Raw genomic sequence first — 22,353 nt, 5'->3', positions numbered from 1 at the left:
CTAGTATTAGGTTAGTATTAGTTAGTGATCTTAGCTCAGCAAGTCCTTTCTTTCGTGATGAACTGTTGGCACTAGTCTTACATTTTGTCTATGTGGACCAAAGAGAAAGGAAGCTTAGCAACAAGAGGATTGTATCATGAGAGAAGCAAGGAGGTCAACCTTTTTCAAATATACAACATGAGTTCTGGCAATGCAATGTGGTTGAACTCTCATGTTGATCCGAATGAATCATCCTTTCCACAGAGGTAAATCTTTGCCAGCTAGGCAAAAGGATAGCAAGTTACAAATTCTATCTTAGTAGGACATGTATTTTTATTACTATTAAATTAAAGTAGTTAACTGTGTAGTGATTCCTAGATAAAACAGGTTTGCCTTGTTGTACAAGAAGTTTACAACGTTGTAGAACAATTAGGAATCATTCTCTAAGACACATTTTGTAAAGCAACTAATAGTCATTCTCCAAAAATTGATTACTTTGCATAGCGGCGCGTTTTCTAAGAACGTTTGTAATCACTCTCACAATTAACATAAAACCACTTCATAATTTTTTTTTCTAGTATAGTGATTATTATATTGTTACCATTGTTTATTCCTACTACTATTATGTTTAATACCCTGATTTTTATTCTTACCACTATCATCAATGTATCATCTTTTTTTATTATTATTGTTATTACAATTACTATGTCACCAAAAATCATTGTTATGTCACCAAAAATCATTGTTATTGACATTGTTGTTATTGCCACATTATCATCATAACACCACGTATCATTATCTCAATCACCACTTCCATTTCTTATTTTATTGGAGCTACCATAGTTACCACTATCATTTGGTAGATTAATTTTTTCTATCAAACTCAAAATAATCTTATCCATGACTATACTTAAATATAGATGTCAAAATAAAATAAAATTAAAATTTTACGCTATTTTTTTTATAGCAAACAAAATTTATGTCTAACATTTAGAATTGATAGAATTATAAATTTTGAAATATAATTCTAATTTCATTCATCCGAATAGACCCTAATAAATTATTACAGAAGTTGCTTAATGGCATGTTGATGCTGTTAACAAGGGAATTTAACATAAACAAGTAATTACAAAAGGCAACAATATATGTTACTTTCTAAAAGAAATAACTTAATTTTAATTGTGGTGCCCTATCACACGAGTTGGGGTCAAAACAAATTTAAAATCTTGATTCAAGTTTGGAAAATTTTTTGGAACAAGCCAAATCCAATTAACTTGATTGAATTAAGGTTAGTGTAGGTTAAGTTATTGAGTTGAGATACTTTTATATATTCAAATAAAATCCATTTGAAAATATTGATAGTTAAAAAATTACTTTTACAACATTTTATATAGATAAAAGTTTTTACAATTTTTTGTAGCTTTGTAACCTAACACTTTGTATTAACTTTTCGGTGCTAATTAGTTGTTCATATTTTAATAATTTAGGTTCATATGTATGTTTTATTTACTAAATTGATGCCAATTTGATTAGGATTGAGCACATTTCTATACATGCATTAAAATCTGTAAACGCGTCAAATTCTAGAAACTACATTGTGTAGCTTTAAGAAATATGCTGAGTTGATATCCCTTCATATGTTTAAGGGACTAAACTAATATCACTTTCACCAAATCGATGTTAATCTTATCTTTAATGTGACCACATTAATTAATGCAAAGTTTATCTTAAGTTTGCACAGAAATTCAAATAGTTTGTTTAGATGGATATTGATGTAGGTTCGAAAATACTATTTTCATATGTACAAGAAAAAAGCAATTAAATATACGCTTTGTTATATTTAATGCAGGGTTGAAAAATAAGATCAATCATTGAATGCATGTAGTTTATGAATTTCTTTTTCAACCGTTAATGTTTGATAGTGATTGAACGATAATACAAATATATAAATCTGAAGTCTACTCATATGATGTTAAATAGAAGATTTATAATAATGTAAAAGTCTTCAAAAAAACTAAAGAAATTATATTTCTGTCTCTTAATATGTGTAAGATTCAATCGATATTAAAAAATTTTGAAAGACTAAATTAATAATATTAAATAAATCTTTAAAAGATTAAACCAATCATTCATTCTAAAAGAGTTAATTAAAAAATAAACAGAGTTGAATTATTATATACGGTCAGTGCCCACACATATATTCAATTAATCTAATTTAGTTTACTTTATTAAATTTTAAAGAAACTAATCCTATTTTTCTTCTTGTGTGTCCTTTGACTCCCTCACCTTCACTTTTTTCCTAATTGTCCCTTTAGTACATAAAATTAGGTTTGGAATTAATATTTAGAATTAGAATTGGGCTCTTTAATTCTAAATTTTATGTTTGGTGGCTCTTTTAAAATTAGAATCATAAATTCATATAACAATTCCATGGAATTAAAAATAACTAGCCTAAGCCTTTTCCAATTCTTAGCCCATACTCTAGAAATTGTCAATTCTACGTCTCAGAATTTTCATTGTTCTCCAAAACTGCTACTTGACCACTTCTCATTTCTGTCAAAAAGTTCTAAGGTATGTTTTTTCTTTAAAATTTCTTTTAGTTGTAACATTACACTGTTCACATGATAATATTGTACTAGTGTTGAATAAAAATTAATTTTCAAGTAAAGAAACAAAAAAAACGTTGTACTTTTGCATCACACTAATCGATAGTTTTGATATTACATAAAAAAAATACTTTTGAATATTTTTGCAATTTTTTTTATTACACCAATTAATGACGTAATAATGTAATTTTTCAATTTTGCAATTTTTTAATACTTTTCATATTACACCAGTTTTGGCTTGATTCTTCTTAAATGGTATTTGGATGTGATTTACTTTGATTTTCGTTTTATGTCACAAATCCATAGCTCTTGATATATTTTTTGTAGCTATATATTGTTTTTGGTTATATGAGTATTTTTTATTGTTATTAATCTCTGTTATCATTCTTTTACTTTTTATATATGATATGCGATATATATTGGTTACAGCTTCTCATAAATTTGATTATTGTTTATTTTTACTTTTTAGAAATATAATTATTTTTGTCTAAAAAAATATGGTTAAAATTTTAGATGTCAAACAAAACTCAACAAATATTGAAATTTGATTTATCAACCAATGAAAATACAAGATAAGTAAAAAAGATGAGACTAATCTTAAAAGGAGTTGTTATCAGTATAACAAAAATTCATACCTAGGAAATTAAAAGTAGAGACTGACAATGACTTGGAAAGATTTGTGCTTCTGAGACTATTATATCATGAAAGTGATAAAAATTGTTATAGCTAATTAAGTTTCACTAAAGATATTTTTTTTTTTTAGCTTTCCAAAATTATGCATAAAAAAAGGGAGAATTACATAAATTTAAAATTATTCATATATAAATTTAAAATTCTAATCATGTATCTAAATTCTTTATAAAAGTCAAAAATAAAATTTAAAATTATGAGCTAATTTTAATTTAATAAAATTGAAATTGAATTTGAATTTGAAATACTAGACTCAAATTTTAATTCTTGACGTAGAATATAACACTTTATGTTTTAATTTTAATAAATCATAATTTCGCAAATTCGGGATAAAATAAAATTCATTTTAAATAAGGTTCTCAACCTTTGTTTCATTAAATATTTTAAAATAAAAAAAGGGGTTACAATTTCTATCAAGTCATTACTACAGGACTCATTCAAATACATTAGTTTTCAATTAAAAATTCCTAGTCCTATAGCAGTTTCATCCGCCCCTTTCACTGAGTCCGGTGCTGATCGTCTTGAGTACCTGAAAAATGAATGTAAGGGTGCGTACTTTACACTACCAAAACATACAAATAAGCATAGAGTCTCCCCTCCAACACATTTCCAACACATCAAACAAATACGAACACAAGTAGCAGTAGTACATCCAACAAACACAATTCATGAATCCATGCATACGCACGCCAATCACACTCTTATTGATACTGTGATCACGGATTTATACCATGAATGGTCGCCGGTTATTCCCACCTCACGGATACCACGTGGGCAGTCATGGATTGCTCAGCAAAAGTAATAGTCAAAAGTCTAGTCAGGAAGAGAGTGTGTGGCCTGTAGTGCACCCGTTCCACAGTCGATGTCACCACCACCCCCTCTTCCCCAAGGTACTTCTACTGTCCTCATCTCCCACACCCTAGTGTATCGCTGAACCATTCATAACACATTACACGGCGTTACACGCTCCAATCACACACATTTCAGTATACGACACTAGGCCACATTTCATTTTCACAGCACACACAGCACATAGCCTATAATTCATTCAAGATACACGGCTCCTAGCCTATTTCTATTTATATTACATGGCCCTCGGGCCCACATTTCACACAATATTCATTCAATTATACGGCACGAGTGCCCATACCCATTCACAACATCTAGTACATAATTCACATCATTTCCTTGCATCCAATGGCAACCAACACAAGCACATCACTCAATTTCACACAATATGCCGGAGGTCGAACACCTTCGGACTCAAACCAATTCGTACAATTCATCAATACACATAACCACATCTCCTATTTCTATCACATTACTATATTCGTTCAAATAAACTCATTCCTAACAAAGATAACTAAAGTAAAGTACTCCCGTTTCCTCAAAAACGAAGACCCGACATGAAACGTTGATGGAATCACTTTCCCACACAGATTTCGTCCCTAAAGTACACAAAAATTCCAAGGGAACTTAAGGAAAACCTCAGAAAATGAAAGTAAGGGACAAAAACCAAAATCTTAACCATAGAACTTACCTCCAAGAGCTCCAAACACTTCCCCAATCCTCAATCTAGCTTCCAATCAGTCTTGGAGGGCTTTTAATCGGTAGGAATGGGTTTGGGTAGAGAGAATCATGAAGGAGGGAGAGGAAAATCGTGAAAATAACCCTATTTTCGAACCATAACCCTTCAAATACCCTCCTGGTCGCGACACTCTCGCTACAGCGAGATATTCTCGCTGCAGCGACACGCCCCCTTGCTACAACGAAAAAATCAGAAAAAACTGCACTCTGATTTCTGCAGAATCTCGCTACAGCGAGACTGTAACCAGATTGTCGCTCTCTCGCTACAGCGAGGAGACAACAGTTCTGGTCCTTCCTCCTAGGGCCCTCTCGCTAGAGCGAGAACAATCCAGTGTCTCGCTCTGCACTCAAGCACTTAGCCCATTTCAGCCCAACCAATCATGCATACACACATGCACACACACACACACACACACACACACACACACACACACATATATATATATATATATATATATATATATATACATATCCCCAACATGTATCTAAAACACACACATGAAATACATTTATATTTATATAATTATCAATAATTAATATTACAAAATTCGGGGCGTTACATCTAAATGAATTTTAATTATAATATATCAACTTATAACATGTTGTATTTATTAAGATTAAATTGATTGATCAAATATTAATTAATTCTTAAATTATATAAAAAAATTCATTTAATTTATTTAATAAGAATCATCAATTTAATGGTTAGATTAATAGAATTTAGTATTCATAAAAAATTATCCAACAGACTAACTTGAATAAAATTAATTTTTAAAAATAACTAGATTCACTTTTATGTGCGTTAATTAACATTTAAGTTCTATTGTTTTTAATTTGTCTAATGTATTTAAAAAAAACATATATATTGATAATATAGAAAAGATATGTTATCATCTAAATGTAAATTGTTATATTTAATTAGAGTTACTGATTTTTATGTAATAATTGATTTTAAGATCTATGTATATTTTAATTGCCTGATAATGTAAAAGTATGTCTTAACCTCATTATAAGCATCTATTATAAAGGTAAAATGTTTAAAATTTAATTATTCCACATTTACAATTCTAGTATACTTTATATAATTTTTACCAAGTTTCTTCTTTTAATATTTTCTCGTTTTCAACTAAGTTTCAACAAATTTTACGGTAAGTTGCTACTTACCAGCACGTTTGAGCCTTGATTGTATTCAAGCTATGAGATTGAAAAAAATTTGTTTATTTTTCTATCATAATATACTTTCTTATTTCTTCTTCTAAAACGTCACAGTCACTCATTATATAGTCCCAATTCAGCCAGCAAAATAAAATTAAAAAAAAAAAAAGGCTAAAGTAAAAAGTGTTTGGATCACCCAATCCATGTTTAAAACATTATATTATCAATATCTTGACCAAAAACGTGTCGCATTTTGGCGTGTCAAACACTTGAATTATCATAAACTCAATTATTAGCGAAGAAAACGGAGGCTCCAAAATGGTTTACTTTTCTCAGGGGTACCATTGTTGACCATGAATTTATCTAAAAGATTTCAATATTTTAAATATTTTGGATTTAGAACCTATTACTGTTTGTTCAAACGACAACCTTGTAACGTTGATTTTTAAATATTAGAAATATCAATCCTACCTGACCCTGGGCCATCCCCACTTACAAGCTTCGTTATTGGAACAAAGCTATTTCAAGTAATTTTTTGTTCATAATAAAAAAAAAAGTTGAATAATGTTAAATAAACGTTACTTGCACTGTTATGCTTTTTTTTAGCGTAATATTCTTTGATTTTTTCTAATACTATGTGGGTTTCAAATTTACTGTTTCATATGGTCAGAAATTGACGCTACAAACAGCCAATATATTCATGATCCTCTCTGAACATTAAAAAGTGCATGTTACATGAATGTCAAATGTTTGACAAATTGATCATTCATATATTTCTATGAAATCTATCCTAAACCTCAAATTTATGTTGATCATACGAGGTGGTGGTATAGCAGCAGAAGAATGTTCTGTCAATGGTTATTTACCATCAAATTGATATGCCTTATTTGCTTTGTTTCTGGTCAGAACAGTAGCAATACACAACCACTTGATTATAGATATGCTTGTTTGGACCAATCTTCTGTTCCTCCTTCTACAACATACCAAACCAACCTCAACAATCTGATATCTTCACTCTCATCTGATTCTGCTACAAGCAATGGTTTTGGAAATAGAAGTTCAGGTGATGATCGAAGCAACATGGTTTATGGACTCTACCTATGTCGTGGCGATGTTAACAAAAGCCTTTGTCACTCATGTGTGCAAAACTCTAGCAGATTACTCAAACAGCACTGCCCAAATAATGCCACAGCTATTTTATGGTACCCCTTTTGTCTTCTGAGGTACTCAAACCAGAATTTCTTTGGCAACCTCACAATCAGGCCCAGGATTCCTATGTTCGATGCGACGCAAAATTTTACTAGTGCTGGAGAATTTGACAGTGATGCTAGGATTTTGATGAATGGTTTGATACAAATGGGATCAGAGAATCCTTTGATGTTTGGAACACACATGTTCAACATAAATGGTACACAAAGAAGGTATGGTTGGGTGCAGTGCAGCAGGGATATTACTAGTGATGAATGCAGAACATGTTTGAGCAATATGCTTCAGGATGTTGAAAATTGTTGTGAAGAGAAGAAGGTGTGGCGTATCTTTTCTCCAAGCTGTATTGTGATGTATGAAACACAGCCATTTTTTTTGAATGATACACTGCCTGCTGCTCCAGCACCTCAGCAAGGTATGAGCTTGATTCTTTTAGCTATGTTTTTATGTTCATCCTAATATTTTGTACTATTCATCTAGAACCAATTTGCTATGATCTATTGATCTATAGGAGCATCACTGACACTGGTACCCCCTAAATTATGTTTGAGAACTTGTACTTCTTTTCTTGAAGATTGCCGTGTTAGACAGTTTTCAAAATTTATACCCTCAAAAGTGACAACTTGTGTTGCTTTGATTCTGATTGATTTCATCTACACAAATTAGTCCTATGAGGGAAGAAAACCATTTACATGTTGACAACTTGGTAAGATCAACTTGACAATTTCAGAGACGAATGTACACTTTTAGGGACCATGGGGACACAAGTTACCAGTTTAAGAACCAATATTTATATTATTCTACTATTGGTCATAAAATTGTGTAAGCACTAGTATGGGGAGGTGGAGGTATGCTAAATGTCGCTAGTAGCATTCTATTGTGGGATTCAAGTAGCTTCCCAAGGGACTTGGTGCCACATGAGCTAATTTTCTTCCGGAAACATGTTTTAGTCTTGCATTTATTTGCTATCTTTTAAGTATAATATAAAGGCAAAAACTCCGTAAAAATTGTATAACAAAGCCTAAAATAACAATTATTTCCACTTCTTCACCATTTTTCACAAATGATACACATTGTTTGTCTTGTTAATGCAGCCAAAGAGGGGGATAACACAAGGTGGTGGATTATAGTAGTCATTGTTGTAGCTGGAATTGTAGTATTAACTCTACTGGCTATCAGCACATACTACTTCTGGTGCTTCAAAAGGGAGAAAGGTAAGCATTAACTCTCAACATTCTTTGAGCTGAGGCTATCAATTATATCATGTTTATGTTAGATAATTTCATCTTTGTAGACCATCAAGCTAAGCAAGAAGATGGACTAAATCCAATGTTTTCTCAAGATCACACTGACAAGGAAGAGAGTGTGAACACTGACCTTCCTATGATGCATTTGAGTATAATTCTAAGAAGTACAAGTAACTTTTCTGATGAACATAAATTGGGAAAAGGTGGATTTGGCCCCGTCTACAAGGTAATAAATTAATGTCACTTATCACACATGATATTTATTTGTTTGGTTTCTCCATTTGCAACATTCTTACTTACAGATTTGAAAATTGTTCTAGGGTGTCTTACCAGATGGAAGACCAATAGCTGTTAAAAGGCTTTCAAAAACTTCGGTTCAAGGTGCGGAGGAATTCAAGAATGAAGTAATATTGATTGCAAAATTGCAGCATCGCAACCTTGTGAGATTGCTGGCTTGCTGCATTGAGCAAAATGAAAAGCTTCTTGTATATGAATATATGCCAAATTCAAGCCTTGACTTCCACCTATTTGGTAAACCCAAACAATGTACCTGCTTTTACATTTCTCTTTATTGTTGAACAAATCAACCGTTTGACGAAATATATTAATAAATATGTACAGAGTTAAAACTTTCTAAAGAATTTGAGTATATATAATGGTACACATACATGCACAGTTATACATTCACATAATTGCTAAGTAGGACTTTTCTATTTGCTATAAAGCTAGAATTATCTACCTGTAGTTCAACAATACATGAACAACCATAAGCCCTGAATGGAGAAGAAAAAGGGCGCCGAGGGATGAAATGAAACAAAATTTCAAGGAACTTTGATGCCAAGAAATCATTAAGTGGGGCATGTCCCTTCTCACTTTTTACTATTTTTGGTTTTTTATTTTAGTAACCATAACCTAATAAGTCAGACATTAGGTAAAAAGGAAAGGTACCAACACATTTTTTCAACACACTTCTTGTAATTGGTTAGTTTTTGAAAAATTCAAAATAATTTTTAAAAAAGGATCAATTTATAAGGCAAGTATTTTGACTTTTATAGAATAGACCGATTACAAAAAGTATGTTTAAGAATGGGTCTAAAAGTTTGTGTGACTAGCGTTTGTCTTAGGTATCAGGAGACCCCTCCCACCCAAGGGTATTTTTTATGTACATGAATTCCGAAATCAACCCAAAACTGTATGTTTTAGGGGCTCAATTCAATACCCAAATTATAGTCTCCAAAACCTTTATTTATATATTGATGTCTAACACTAACCCTATTTAGTAATATATTTATGGATATATTCATATTTCTCAGAATTGCATTGCTTTATATTTTGATGTCAGATAGGGAGAAGGGTGCACAGCTGGATTGGAAACACCGATCAAACATTATTAATGGGATTGCTAAAGGGCTTTATACCTACATGAGGACTCTAGATTAAGGGTAATTCACAGAGACCTGAAAGCTAGCAATATTCTATTAGATCATGGAATGAATCCAAAAATCTCAGACTTTGGATTGGCAAGAACATTTGGAGGAGACCAAAAGCAGGCAAATACAATTAGAGTTGTGGGAACATAGTAAGTATAAATTAATTTGCTTTCTTTCACTTGTACAAAAATATTGACCTACTTTATTTGATGAATTTATATACAACGTGAGATTAATAAAGTTTACTGTTGTGTTGATTTTGAGCAGTGGATACATGGCTCCAGAATATGCTATGGAAGGCTTGTTTTCAGTGAAGTCAGATGTTTTCAGCTTTGGTGTTCTTTTGCTAGAGATCATCACAGGAAAAAGGAACAGTAAATTCTATCTTTCTGACCAAGGCCAAAGCCTTCTCATATATGTAAGTGATTTCCTAATTCATGCTTTTATTATTTTTTGAAAAATTCTTTTAACTAAAATCAAATACATTTACAATTTTAGACATGGAATCACTGGTGTAAAGGCAAAGGTTTGGAATTGATGGATCCATTAATAGGAAAATCATGTGTACCTAGTGAAGTTCTTAAGTATATACACATTGGTCTATTATGTGTACAAGAAGATGCAGCAGATAGACCAACAATGTCAAGTCTTGTTCATATGCTAGCAAGTGAAACAGTGTCTCTTCCAAGCCCCACACGCCCTGCATTTTCTGTTGGAAGAGCTGTCAATGATAAAGGGTCTTCATCCAACACTTCTATGCATTACTCTAACAATGAAGTAACAATATCTGAAGTGAGACCTAGGTGATCAATGCCACTTTTCAGTGAACATGCTTTTGCTCTTAGCTTTAGTAAGATCCAAGGAAATCTGTGATTAAGTTAATCGAAATATAGAAAAGTAATTTTTAGAAGACATGATTTTTTGCTGTATAAAAATGATTGATTTTTGAAAAAGTATATTTTGGCATGTATTTATTATTATTGTTTAGGATTTTTATTCTTTTTTCATATATTATTTCTCTTAAATCTCTTTTTTATGTTTTTTTCCCTTTCTATCTTTATCTATCTTTTTCATCGTATCATCTGTCATATTGCTCACATTCTCTATCATTCTTCTTGTCTCATTTGTCCCTGTCATCCAAATACACTTTTAATGTTGTTGCGATGTTAAGTGTACTCTATTTTTGTGTTTTTTCCTCCTATTAATTATAATTACTTAGGGCTTTTTCTACGTTTGCATATTTGATATATAACTCAACACTCTCTTAATGTTTATCTAGGCTTAGACAAATTCTAGAATGAATCATTTTAAAATAATAAAAAGTATTAATATTATTATAATTTATTTAAAATACATCTTTTAAGCATTTAAGATGCAAAATTAATGGGAAACAGAGAAAGTTACAGTAATATTAGACTCTCTTTTTTTCATCTTGTTAGTCATTTTTAAGTTTAAGTTAAAATTAAAAATATGAATCATATATTGAAAGTTGAAATTACTTTGTAATTTTATAATTTAAATGTTATTTTTAAGTTAAAAATTATTAGGTAGTATGTTTTTGAGTCTTGATATTTGAGATAAAGAAACACAAGAAATATCTACTAAAATAAACTAATTCAAAAGCTCTTTTTAAAATTTTTTATTTTAAAAAATCCTTTTATTTCTCAGAGTTTTTATAAAACTATAATCGACACAAGTTCTCCTTAATTAGAGAAGAGAAGTCTAAAATAAGTAAAAGCAAATGCTACCATAATAGGATAAAGGAGGTTTTTTAAGAAAAATTATTTAATTATTTTACTAATATTATTTATCGGGTAATTGGTAATTATTTTAATTTTATAAAATAAATTTAATATATAAAAAAATGAGACTTGAAATGTTTTACTAACAAAGAAGTGACGCATACAAATCAAGGAAAGTGACTTATGATTAACAAACATTACTTGAAAGGGATAATGTATGTGTCACCTAAAGAGCAGCAATAACACGAAACATTTTATTGTAACATAAATAATTTTTTATTTTAAACTGAATACTTGTGAACCAATGAATAATAAGTTGTCACCCATCACCAACTCTCCTTCAAGGTTTTTGATTCAATATGCCTCAACAAGTTCAGAACCGGATTGTGTAATATTTTATACTCTATTTCTTTTGAAATGCTAGATATTTTATTTTTTTATCATTTTAAAATTTAAAATATTTTTTATTTTAATTTATTATTATATCAAAGAAATGTCAATACAAATAATTTAGAAAGAAATTTTTCATTATATTTTTTATTTTTAATTTAAATAATTAATAACCTTTCAAATTAAATATTAAAATTTTAAAATAAAAATATTCATATTACAATAAAAATATATTAATAATAATTAAAATTTTAGAAATTATAATTAAAAGATAAGAATATATACTAATTCTTATTTTTATATTTATTTTTAGTAATTAATAATTTAAATATAAAATTAATTATTGCACATGTCTTCTTCTTTAATAACTTATTGTAAATAATTTCTTTAATCATCACCTTTTTTTTTAACAATTTGTCACATGTAATATTTTATTTGAGTTCGTTGAGCAATTTGTAAAAGATATATTATACAATTCTCTTATTTTAAAAAAATATATTTGACAAAATCATAATTAAAAAATAAGATAAATGATCGTCTAATTTTTATTCTTATCATTATGTTATAATAACTTTAATTCTTTCTCTCATGTGATAAATCATTGTCCAAGTTTTAAATTCTTTTTTATCTCTATATAAAACTCTCTTTTTTATAATTTAATTTTTATAGGTAATATATACGTTAGTTTCTATACAAAAATTTATTTTCAATTTTATTTCTATCATTACAGTGGTGTTTAGTGACATTTTTTTATCATCTTTAAGAAAGTATTTTGAATTCTTCAAAGAAGCTTCATACATTTTCAATCTATGATGTTGAGTTTTATTATACAAGTTAATTTTATTTTATTTTTGTTTTAAACTTGTGTAAGAACCATCTCAAGAAGACTTCACGTCTTGATTCATTTTCACACCAGCATCACCTCGAGTATTTATATCTCAAATATCACTATTTATCTGCTTAATCATATTCTCATAATAATTCTCATCTATTCTCCTATCATTTTTATCCTAATGTTGTTTTCTAAAGATAGCCAATATGTGATTGCATAAATAAATAAAAATTATGATGATAGTGGTGATTTAAAGAGTGATTTTAATTTTCTTATAAACATATTAAAGAAATAATGAAAGGAAATTCTTGACTTTAGACACGACTTAGGAAACATGGTCGAGATTTGAGACTTGGACAAGAACGACAAGAAAAAAGATAAATATTATAATAAGATATGATGAAACACACGCAAGTAGTGATACTAGAAATGAAAATACTTGAGATGATAAGTATGTAAAGACGAATTAAGACATAAAGTTAAATATAAAAAAATATGAAGTAAAATATGAGCTTTATTTTTTAAGAATAATACTTCTCTAAGGATGATACGAAAATGTCACGTGACATTGATATAAAATTGTCACCATAACAATAAAAGAAAATTAAAAAAAAATTGTACAAAACTTGATATACAAATTTTTTTACTTATAAGAACTAAATTACTTATATAGAGAGAGTTTAAGATTTGAGTAATATTGCAGTTCTTGAGGAGCTTCAAGAAAGTTCCTTCTCTTTCTCAAGAATAGAAAAAAGGGAGCGCTGCTAGGGTTCTCACCCTAGCTGGCCTGCATGAGTGTGACAAACAAGACTGAGAAGTGAGAGGGTTCACTGATAGCTGAGCAATTAGGAGCCAAATATTCAAGCCAAGGGAATGGCAGGAAGGCAAAAAGCATATCAAAGTTTGAAGAAGGTGAGAAGGAAAACAGAGGAGCCTACTGAGCAGCATAAAGAAGACATGCAAGAAGATCAGGGACGAGTAGATCAAAACCCATTCCAGGTATTTTCAAACCCTAACTTTTCTGACTTTGTTACTTATAAAGATAAAGTTCTAGGTTTGAAAGATCTATATTTAGTTCTTAATAATGAAGAAATCATAAAATTTGTTTTAGAAGATTTTAATCTTATCCCTAAAATGGAAGAAATGGATGAGATAATTTTAGAAAATCAAAATCTATGCTATAAAAATACCCTTAGAAGATTATGAGACATAATGTTCTCCATAGAAGTTCACCCTCGTAGTTAAACTACTAGGAAAGTGTGTAAGTTTTAACTATTTGAGTCAAAGACTAAATAATATTTGGGAGAAGAATAGTTCTTTAAAAATCTTAGGTCTAAATAAAGATTTTTTCTAGTCCAGTTTGAGAAAATGGAAGATTATAAACTAGCTCTTTTTGAAGATTCTTGGCTTATCCTAGACCATTATTTGCTTGTTCAGAGGTGGAGGCCTTTGTTTCAAAGTAGAGATTATAACCTTAGAAAAATAGCAGTTTGGGCTCGTATATTGGACCTGCCTATAACGTTATATAATAATAAGTTTCTATGGCAAGTAGGTTCATGTCTAGGGTCGATGCTAAAAGTGGACCCCTACACATCACTGATGTCTAGAGGTAAATTTGTAAGAATTTGCATTGAAGTAGATATTAGAAAGAACCTTATCCCAGCTTTTAAAGCCCTAGGGCAGGAGTTTAAGGTGGAGTATGAGGAGTTTCATTTAATTTATTTTAAATGTGGAAAGCATGGGCATAAACAGGAACAATGTGGCGTCGCTGAGAGAAGCAGCCAAATAGAAATGGAGCAGGAGGCATCTTATTTTAAACATGATAAGGGAAAGGAAGGAGTGCATCTTGATAAGATAAGAATGACTGAGGATGGGTGTGTGAACAACGAAAGGGAAGAGCATACAAACAAGGATGACCATTCTGGACCCTAGATGTTGGCAAAGAAACAGCCTAGAAAGAAATCCACCCATATGAATGTTGCTGGTCCTAGCCCTAAAATTGGAAAACCAATAGAACTCTCTATTGGATCTAGATTTGATGTTCTAGGAAATTCAGATAAGGTAGTAGAAGAGGTTTCAGACCTGATAGACCACAAAATTCTAGAGGCCTCTAGGGAATTTTCTGCAAACCAAAAGAACCATGTCACTGACAAATCGGATAGGAAATTGCCTAACAGCAACAAATTGAGTGAACATTCAAAGAAAAATTTCCAAATCCAAGGCTACCCCTAAACTTATGAAACATGGTAGGGAGAAAGTTAATTCCACTCCTCCTGAAATCTTTGGGAATGCTTTTCATAATCAAGATCAAAAGGATAATAATATAAATAAGGAAAGTAAGGAAATTTTGAGACTTAGGTCTAATTTTCAGAAAAATATTCAAGCAAACTGTAAGGAGAGGTATAACATTCTAGACATTATGGGCCTAAATTTTAAACTCTTTTGGAAAAATCAGGATACCTTACCTAATATCCCTACAAACAAACCACTAGATATATCCCTAGCTATGGAAATAGACAAAGCTCTCTAGGAACACCTGAGGGATCCTAAGGAAAACCCTACTAGGGTATGTAAATCTTAGCAGCCTATCGAGGCCACAAACTTGTATAATTAGTTTTTATGAATTGTCTCTTTTAGAATTGCACGAGTGCTGGGGAAAAAACTTTCCTCAAACTTATAAATGACCTGACTAAAATCTAAAATTTAGATTTTATATCCATTTTTGAGCCTAGAATCAATTTTGATAAAGTTGAAAAGTTCATTAAAAAATTTAACTGCTAGGGTTGATGCAGTAGGCTTTTCTGGGGGAATTTGGTGTTGTTGGAATATTAGGAAGATCCAAGTAAGTATTATAGAAAAAAAAATATCTGATTTACCTTAAAATCAGTAGTGGACAGAATTCCTGGATCCTATCATCTATTTATGCTAGCCCTAAGGAAATTTTGAGATCTGAAGTTTGGAAGTTATTGAGTAATTTCAGCACAACTATTAGTGAAACTTGGTGTGTTGCTGGAGATTTTAACTCCATCTTATTTGAAAAAGAAAAGACTGGGGGTAGACTTGCTAACCTGGCCTTGATATATCAATTTTATAATTGTCTAAATATATGTGGTCTTCAGGATTTGGAATTTAAAGGGAATCCCTTTACCTAGCATAAGGGTAACATAAAGGAAAGAATTGATAGAATAATGGTGAATGACCTATGGAGAATGACCTTCCAAAATAACTCTCTTGTTCATCTTCTAATCCTAAAATCTGACCATGTAGGACTTTGGTTAAAAATTAGAAATAAAAATTTCTTCATCCCCCAAAATAAAGCTTTTAAATTTTTAGCCTATTGGCTCTCTCATGAGGATTTTTATAACTAGGTTAAATTATCTTGGGTTGCTTCCAATCCCTAGATAGAAAATGTTACTAATTTTCAAAATAATATTTCTTATTGGAATGTTAGGGTGTTTGGTAATATTTTTAGAATGAAAAGAAGAATCTTAAATAGAATCCAAGGCTTATCTTGTAAATTAGGTACTCAGGATAACCCTTTACTTAAAAATCTCATAAAAACCCTATGGTTAAACTACTAGAAAATTCTAGACCAAGAGAAAATGTTTTGGTTTCATTAATATAAGTCAAGCTAGATTAACCTTGGAGATAAAAGCAACAATTTTTTCCCATAAATTTGTTATTATTCAGAAACAACAGAAAATGATTGAAGCTCTTAGGAATGATGATGATGTATGGGAATATGACCCAGCCAATCTTCAAAATCTAGTTGAGTTATTTTAGAAACATTTATTCTTATCTTGGACCCTATGGGAATCCCTTTTCCACTATTTCTAACTTTCCTCCCCTTAGGAAAATAGATAAAAATATTATCAATTCGGATATGTCTCTTGAAGAGGTTAGAATTTCTCTGTTTAGCATAGAAAATTTGAAGTCTCCTAGCCCTAATGGCTTGCATGCCCTTTTCTTCAAGAGCCAATGAGTCTTATTAAGTCCTTGCATCTTTAAGCTAGTTACTGATATCTTCAATGATCCTTCCAAAGTGGCTGCAATTAATGACACAATCATCACTCTTATCCCAAAAGTTGATAACCTGATCATTTGAAAATGTTTAGACTTATATCTCTTTATAATGTAATTTATAAGATAATCACTAAACTGTTGGCTAATAGGATTAGGGGATCTCTTCCTTGTAACACCCTACTATATTTAATTTATGCTTAAATCATAATTACTAAATGCAGTAGTTGCATTACATTAATAAAAAAAAATTATTCCACTTATTCATTTCATATTGATTTAGTAGTAAATTATAGGATGTATAAAGGAACAAGACGTTATAAAAATAAAAATAAAAGAAAATCGAATATAGAAAAACCTAGATAAACATAGTAATTAATTTAACTCATATATTTTACAGAAAGGTAACTAAATATGTATATGTATATAGGACATCATGTTATTTATATATAGTCAGGAATACATATAAGGACCACTACATACAAAAAGATCAGTGGTCCATGTCATCAAAGTGCAGTCTTAACAAGACTTTATAGGACAATTTAGAACTAAGATTAGTGTCCTACAACTACTATCATGGCCCAGTAAACTATCCTACCAAAAAAGGGCCATATTATACAAAGTTAGCTACTCTACCAACTACTCAAACAGAAAATCATTAGCCATAGCAGGCCCAACAGGAGTATAGTCATCAGGTTAAGGGGAGGATGATGATGAGTTTGTAGCTTTTGATGGGTCACTCTTAGATTCAAGCGGATCTCCGGGGATTACCCGCAAAGGAGAAATATATATAGGTGTTGTATAATCTATAGGTGCAGGATGTGTCGCGGACAGTGAAAATGCGAAATATGGAGTAATAGGATCAAATGCAGGATGAAAAAGAGGTACAGAAAAGTCTCTATTACTAAAGAAATAAATCATAAAACGACACGATCCAACTATATAAAGAGTCAAAGGTAGGATCATAGTGTAGCTGCATATCCGAGAACTCAATGTAGATCACTGTTGTTGCGTCCATCATGTAGATCTGAGAATGAAACGGAAATTAAGTAGGGTGAGAATTTTGAAAATTCTTAGTAAGACTGTGTATTTCTATGTGACATCGCTTTCTTTTTTAGTTGCTTTGGTTTTTATTTAAATAAAGAGTTTTTAAAAACATGGCCCGAAGCAAAGTAAATTCTATGTCTAACATTTATAATACACAAGATCATAATGATTATGATACACATATACAAGAAATTAAATAAATTATTAAAAGACTCAACATCAATCATACATATGACAGAACAATACTTAAAGTTGTAACTGAAAGCAACATTGAAATGAATTAATATAAATTAAAATACTTTCAATCACATAATAATGTACTTAATTCTCATATATGTTCCTATCCTTGGTCCCCTGGGAGTTTTTGGCCATAAGACTCTTGGGTAATAGTTTACTTATCAGGATCGAGCTCGTTCCTATACAGGATTTGTTAGGTTTACTTTTCTCAACGCTCCCACTGACTTATTCTCCTTAACTTTTTATCCGAAGCTGGCCCAAGTGATATAGGACTTTCTGATAACTTTCAATCATCTTAAATTTTCATAACTTTCATATTGTATCTCACATATCTCTTTGAAATTTTACAATTTATCCATAATTCTTACAAAATTTGTACAGCATAACAGATCATATTTGCTTTCTAACAAACAAACATTCACATATCATAGCAAATAAATAAATAAATAAACAAAACCTTTAAATTCATAATTCTTTCCTTAAAGGGATAAATTTTGCCTTGTTTTATTTTTACTACTTTATTGCTATATGACTTTAATAGACTTGGATTTTTTATATGTTGAAGCCTATTTGTCTATTTTCTAACCTAATTGGTCCCATTCAGTTTTGACAACTACAGCTCAGGATTTTTGCTTTCTACTATAACCTGTCTTGTGATTAGCCAGAATAGCACTCAAAAATGTTAAAATCCACCAAATTCGAATTCTAAGTGTATAACTGCTAAATTCATGTCAATTTAAAGTTAAGGAATCAAATTTTATTATCCAAAAAGTTTCATTTCATTTGGTTAAATATAACTTAAGCTATAAGTTTCTAAAGTTGGTTGTTATAGGTTGTTCTATTTCTGACTCAACAGCAGTAGGGTAACTTCGGAAAAATTCTAGGAACTGCTCAAAATGAATTGGACTCTGAAATTTTTATGGTATAAAGTAATATATCTTATCTTTTTAGCAAATTTTGTTCCACCTCAATCCAAGTTATTTGGAATGAGTTATGTCTTACGCAAGCTTACCTGCCCAAAATCAAAATCTGAAACTTAAACCAAACTTAAAATTTCATAACTAATTCTATACTAATCCAATTGCTTAATAATTTATATGTATAGAAATATTTGGATGTCTTGTTCAAGTTAAAAATATTTTCATAATATTTAAACAGTAAATAATTGGTCGACATAGTGTATTTGTACGAAAACCCTAGAAAATTCTATTTTTAGACCTGTTGTTTCCTTTCTCTTCTTTGTTTTTCTACTTGATCCACCTTCAAACTCACCCAACCCACCATTAATCCAGATATACATAATAAAAACATCACATAAATCATGGATTAAGATATTTAAAACATAAGCTAGGCAGCCACACATATCCACATAAGCATAACATCAAAGATAGAACCCTACCTCTTTTGAGCACCAATTTGATTCCAAAGATGTTTCTAATTTGCAAGTGTAGGTGAGCTTGAGAGAAAATTTATGGAGGTAAGAAAAGGAGAAAGATGGAGAAGAGAGCGAGGGAAAGCAAAATATCCAAGTGGCCATGACGAATGGAGTTACTTGGCAAATTTTTATTGGTTCATAAATCTTGTGGTCTCAAATGAGCCACAAGGTTGATTATGAGCCATTGGATCAAGGTGTGGTGGATGGTTTCTCCACCGTTGGATCTAGGACAAATAATATTATTTTATTCTGATAATTTAAACTATTGAAACTATACTAGTTTCTCTCCTAAAAGAAAATTCTACTATAAACTTTTAATTCTAGTCTACCTAATCAACATAAATTTGAATTCTAATAAATATTCAATTAATCTCTTATTAACCTTATTCATGTAAATGAATCAAGAAAATCAATTAATAGCATAAAACAGACACTTAAAAATTTGGACGTTACATTCCTCACATTATCTCTCCTAATCAAACTAGTTTCATCCCTAGTAGACAGGGTATAGACAATGTCCTAATTTTTGCAAGAACTTATTCACTCATTTGATAAAATTAAAAGTAGGTCTCGTTATATGCTCATTAAAATAGATTTAGAAAAAGCTTATGATAGGTTAAGATGGAATTTCATCTCTGATACCATTCAGTTAATTGACTTCAATAATGAAATTGTTGATCTCATAAACCATTGCATTACATCTTCCCCAATGACCATCAATTGGAACAATAGCAGGATAGAGAGCTTTAAACCTAGAAAGGGCATTAGGCAAGGGGGTCCAATTTCTTCCTATATATTTGTAATGTGTGTCGAGAGGCTATCCTATTTAGTTCAAGATCAGGTTAATAACAACAATTGGACTCCTTTTTCCTTTAACAATTCTAGGCTTCAAATATCCCACCTTCTTTTTGTGGATGATATTATTCTAGTTTCTAAAGCAGATCACCAAAATAGTCAATCTTGTGTTTATTTTCTAGAAGTTGTGACCCTGCCATCAAACAAAGTGTAGAATATGCCCTGAGAATTAAACCTTCCTCTCAGTTTGGTAAATACCTAGGTATCCCCATTAGTCACTCTAAGCCCTGGAGGAAGGACTTTGTTTTCTTAATTGATAAAATAAAAAGGAAGCTTTCAACTTGGAAAATGAAATCCCTATCTCTAGCTAGTAAAATTACTCTTTCTCAGTCTTGTATTATGAACATCCCAAATTACTTCATGCAAACAATGATAATCCCTAAAATTATTTGTAATGAAATTAATAGTATTTGCAAAAAGTTCATTTGGGACTCTCTTGATAATAGAAAATGTCATTTAATTAGCTAGGATAAGATTTGTAAGCCTAAAAAGGAAAATGAGATTAGGATTTAGGGATATCTATTTTGTTAACCAATTTTTCATTATGAAGTTGTGTTGGAGGCTGGTTACCTCCCCTAATGAGCTTTGGACAAAAGTCCTTTGCAACAAGTATAGATTTTCTCTTCGGGTTAACCCCTTCCCTTGTTCTACTCATAACCTCTTTATGGAAAATTATAGCCTTTGTTTTGGGAATGTTTCTATACTAGCCTTAGCTGGAATTTAGGTGATGGCATGACAATTCGATTTTGAGAGGATAATTGGGTTTATAATAACCAGGCCCTGTCAAAACTGGCTACTCAACCCATTCTTGAGAATGATTTAAGAGAACATGTCTTTTTCTTTTCCAGACAAGGTAGCTAGGACTGGAATAGAAAGGAATTTACTTCCTGTGACTATTTGTGACCTCATTTCTAACATCAAACCCTCCTCTCTAGATAGTGGCCAGGACCATGCCTTTTGGAAATTAGCTAATGATGAGAACTTTTCATTAAAATCTGCCTACAATTTTTTATCTAATATTGGCCAAACCAATGAAAGATCATGCGAAGATTTTTACTCTGATTTGGGATTGGGAGCCCTCCTCCCCCCAAAGATATCCATCTTCTTATAAAAAATTGTCCATGGTAAGCTTCTTACTAATGAGGAAAGGTATAATCAGAAAATGGTTGTAATCCTGCTTGTACTAAGTACATGAAAGCCCCTGAAATTGTTAGAGTTTAATCTTTCTAAACAAAACTTTCCTTTTCATCCTCTCTAGAGCACTATTTTTGGCATTGTGTCTTGGAATTTATGGATAAATAGAAATAAGGTTATTTTCCACAATCAACCTCTAGATAATAAGGGTTTGTTGAATAAAATCTTTCTTAATATTGATTATTTGCTCTATTATTATAGGAACAAGAAAAAGATCGTTGCTGATTGAGAAAATCTTGACTTGGTGAAGTGGAATCCTCCTCCAGATAGGTACCTAAGGCTCAACACTGATGGTGTTGTGTCCCTATCCCTAGGTTCAGCTAGCTACGGTGGCTTAATCCGTGATATAAATGAAAATTTCATTGCTAGATTCTACATTCCTTTAGACCTTGCCATCCAATTGTTGTTGAGCTTTGGAGTTTATATTGGGGTATTCATCTAGTTATTGCTAGAAAGATTCATTTTATTTGTATTGAATGTGATTCCAAAATAGTTATTTCTTTAATTATGAATGTTCAACATTGTAACCACCCATTTTATTTTATTATTAGCAAAATTAGGTTGCTCATTAGAAATGTTTAAGTATGTTAGGTTTAATTATTTCTAGAGAAGTCGCCAATCAATGTGCAAATTGGTTAGCTAAGATAGAGCTGAGGTTGGTGAGCCTTTTGCTGTGTTTAATGAAACTCCTTCCTCTCTTT

General features: G+C 30.8%; 1 protein-coding gene and 1 pseudogene across 1 annotated transcript; both read left to right on the top strand.

The window, feature by feature from the left end:
* The first annotated feature begins 6,860 nt into the window (after positions 1-6,860).
* On the top strand, positions 6,861-8,311 carry LOC113855670 (cysteine-rich repeat secretory protein 38-like). The gene has a single exon (XM_027487300.1). It carries the CDS (start codon positions 6,861-6,863, stop codon positions 7,680-7,682), a length of 822 nt encoding a protein of 273 aa, XP_027343101.1. The 3' UTR covers positions 7,683-8,311.
* Positions 8,312-8,422: 111 nt separating this feature from the next.
* Positions 8,423-10,707, top strand: LOC113856585 (annotated as a pseudogene).
* The last annotated feature ends 11,646 nt before the right edge of the window (positions 10,708-22,353 follow it).

The sequence above is a fragment of the Abrus precatorius genome, unplaced genomic scaffold (genome assembly GCF_003935025.1).
Source record: "Abrus precatorius isolate BTA unplaced genomic scaffold, Abrus_2018 Scaffold11, whole genome shotgun sequence".
NCBI lineage: Eukaryota > Viridiplantae > Streptophyta > Magnoliopsida > Fabales > Fabaceae > Abrus > Abrus precatorius.
This window is presented reverse-complemented; position numbering and strand designations above follow the sequence as displayed.

Excerpts from the sequence above, each read along its gene's own strand:
- LOC113855670 (XM_027487300.1), top strand. The coding sequence starts at position 6,861 with ATGTTCTGTCAATGGTTATTTACCATCAAATTGATATGCCTTATTTGC.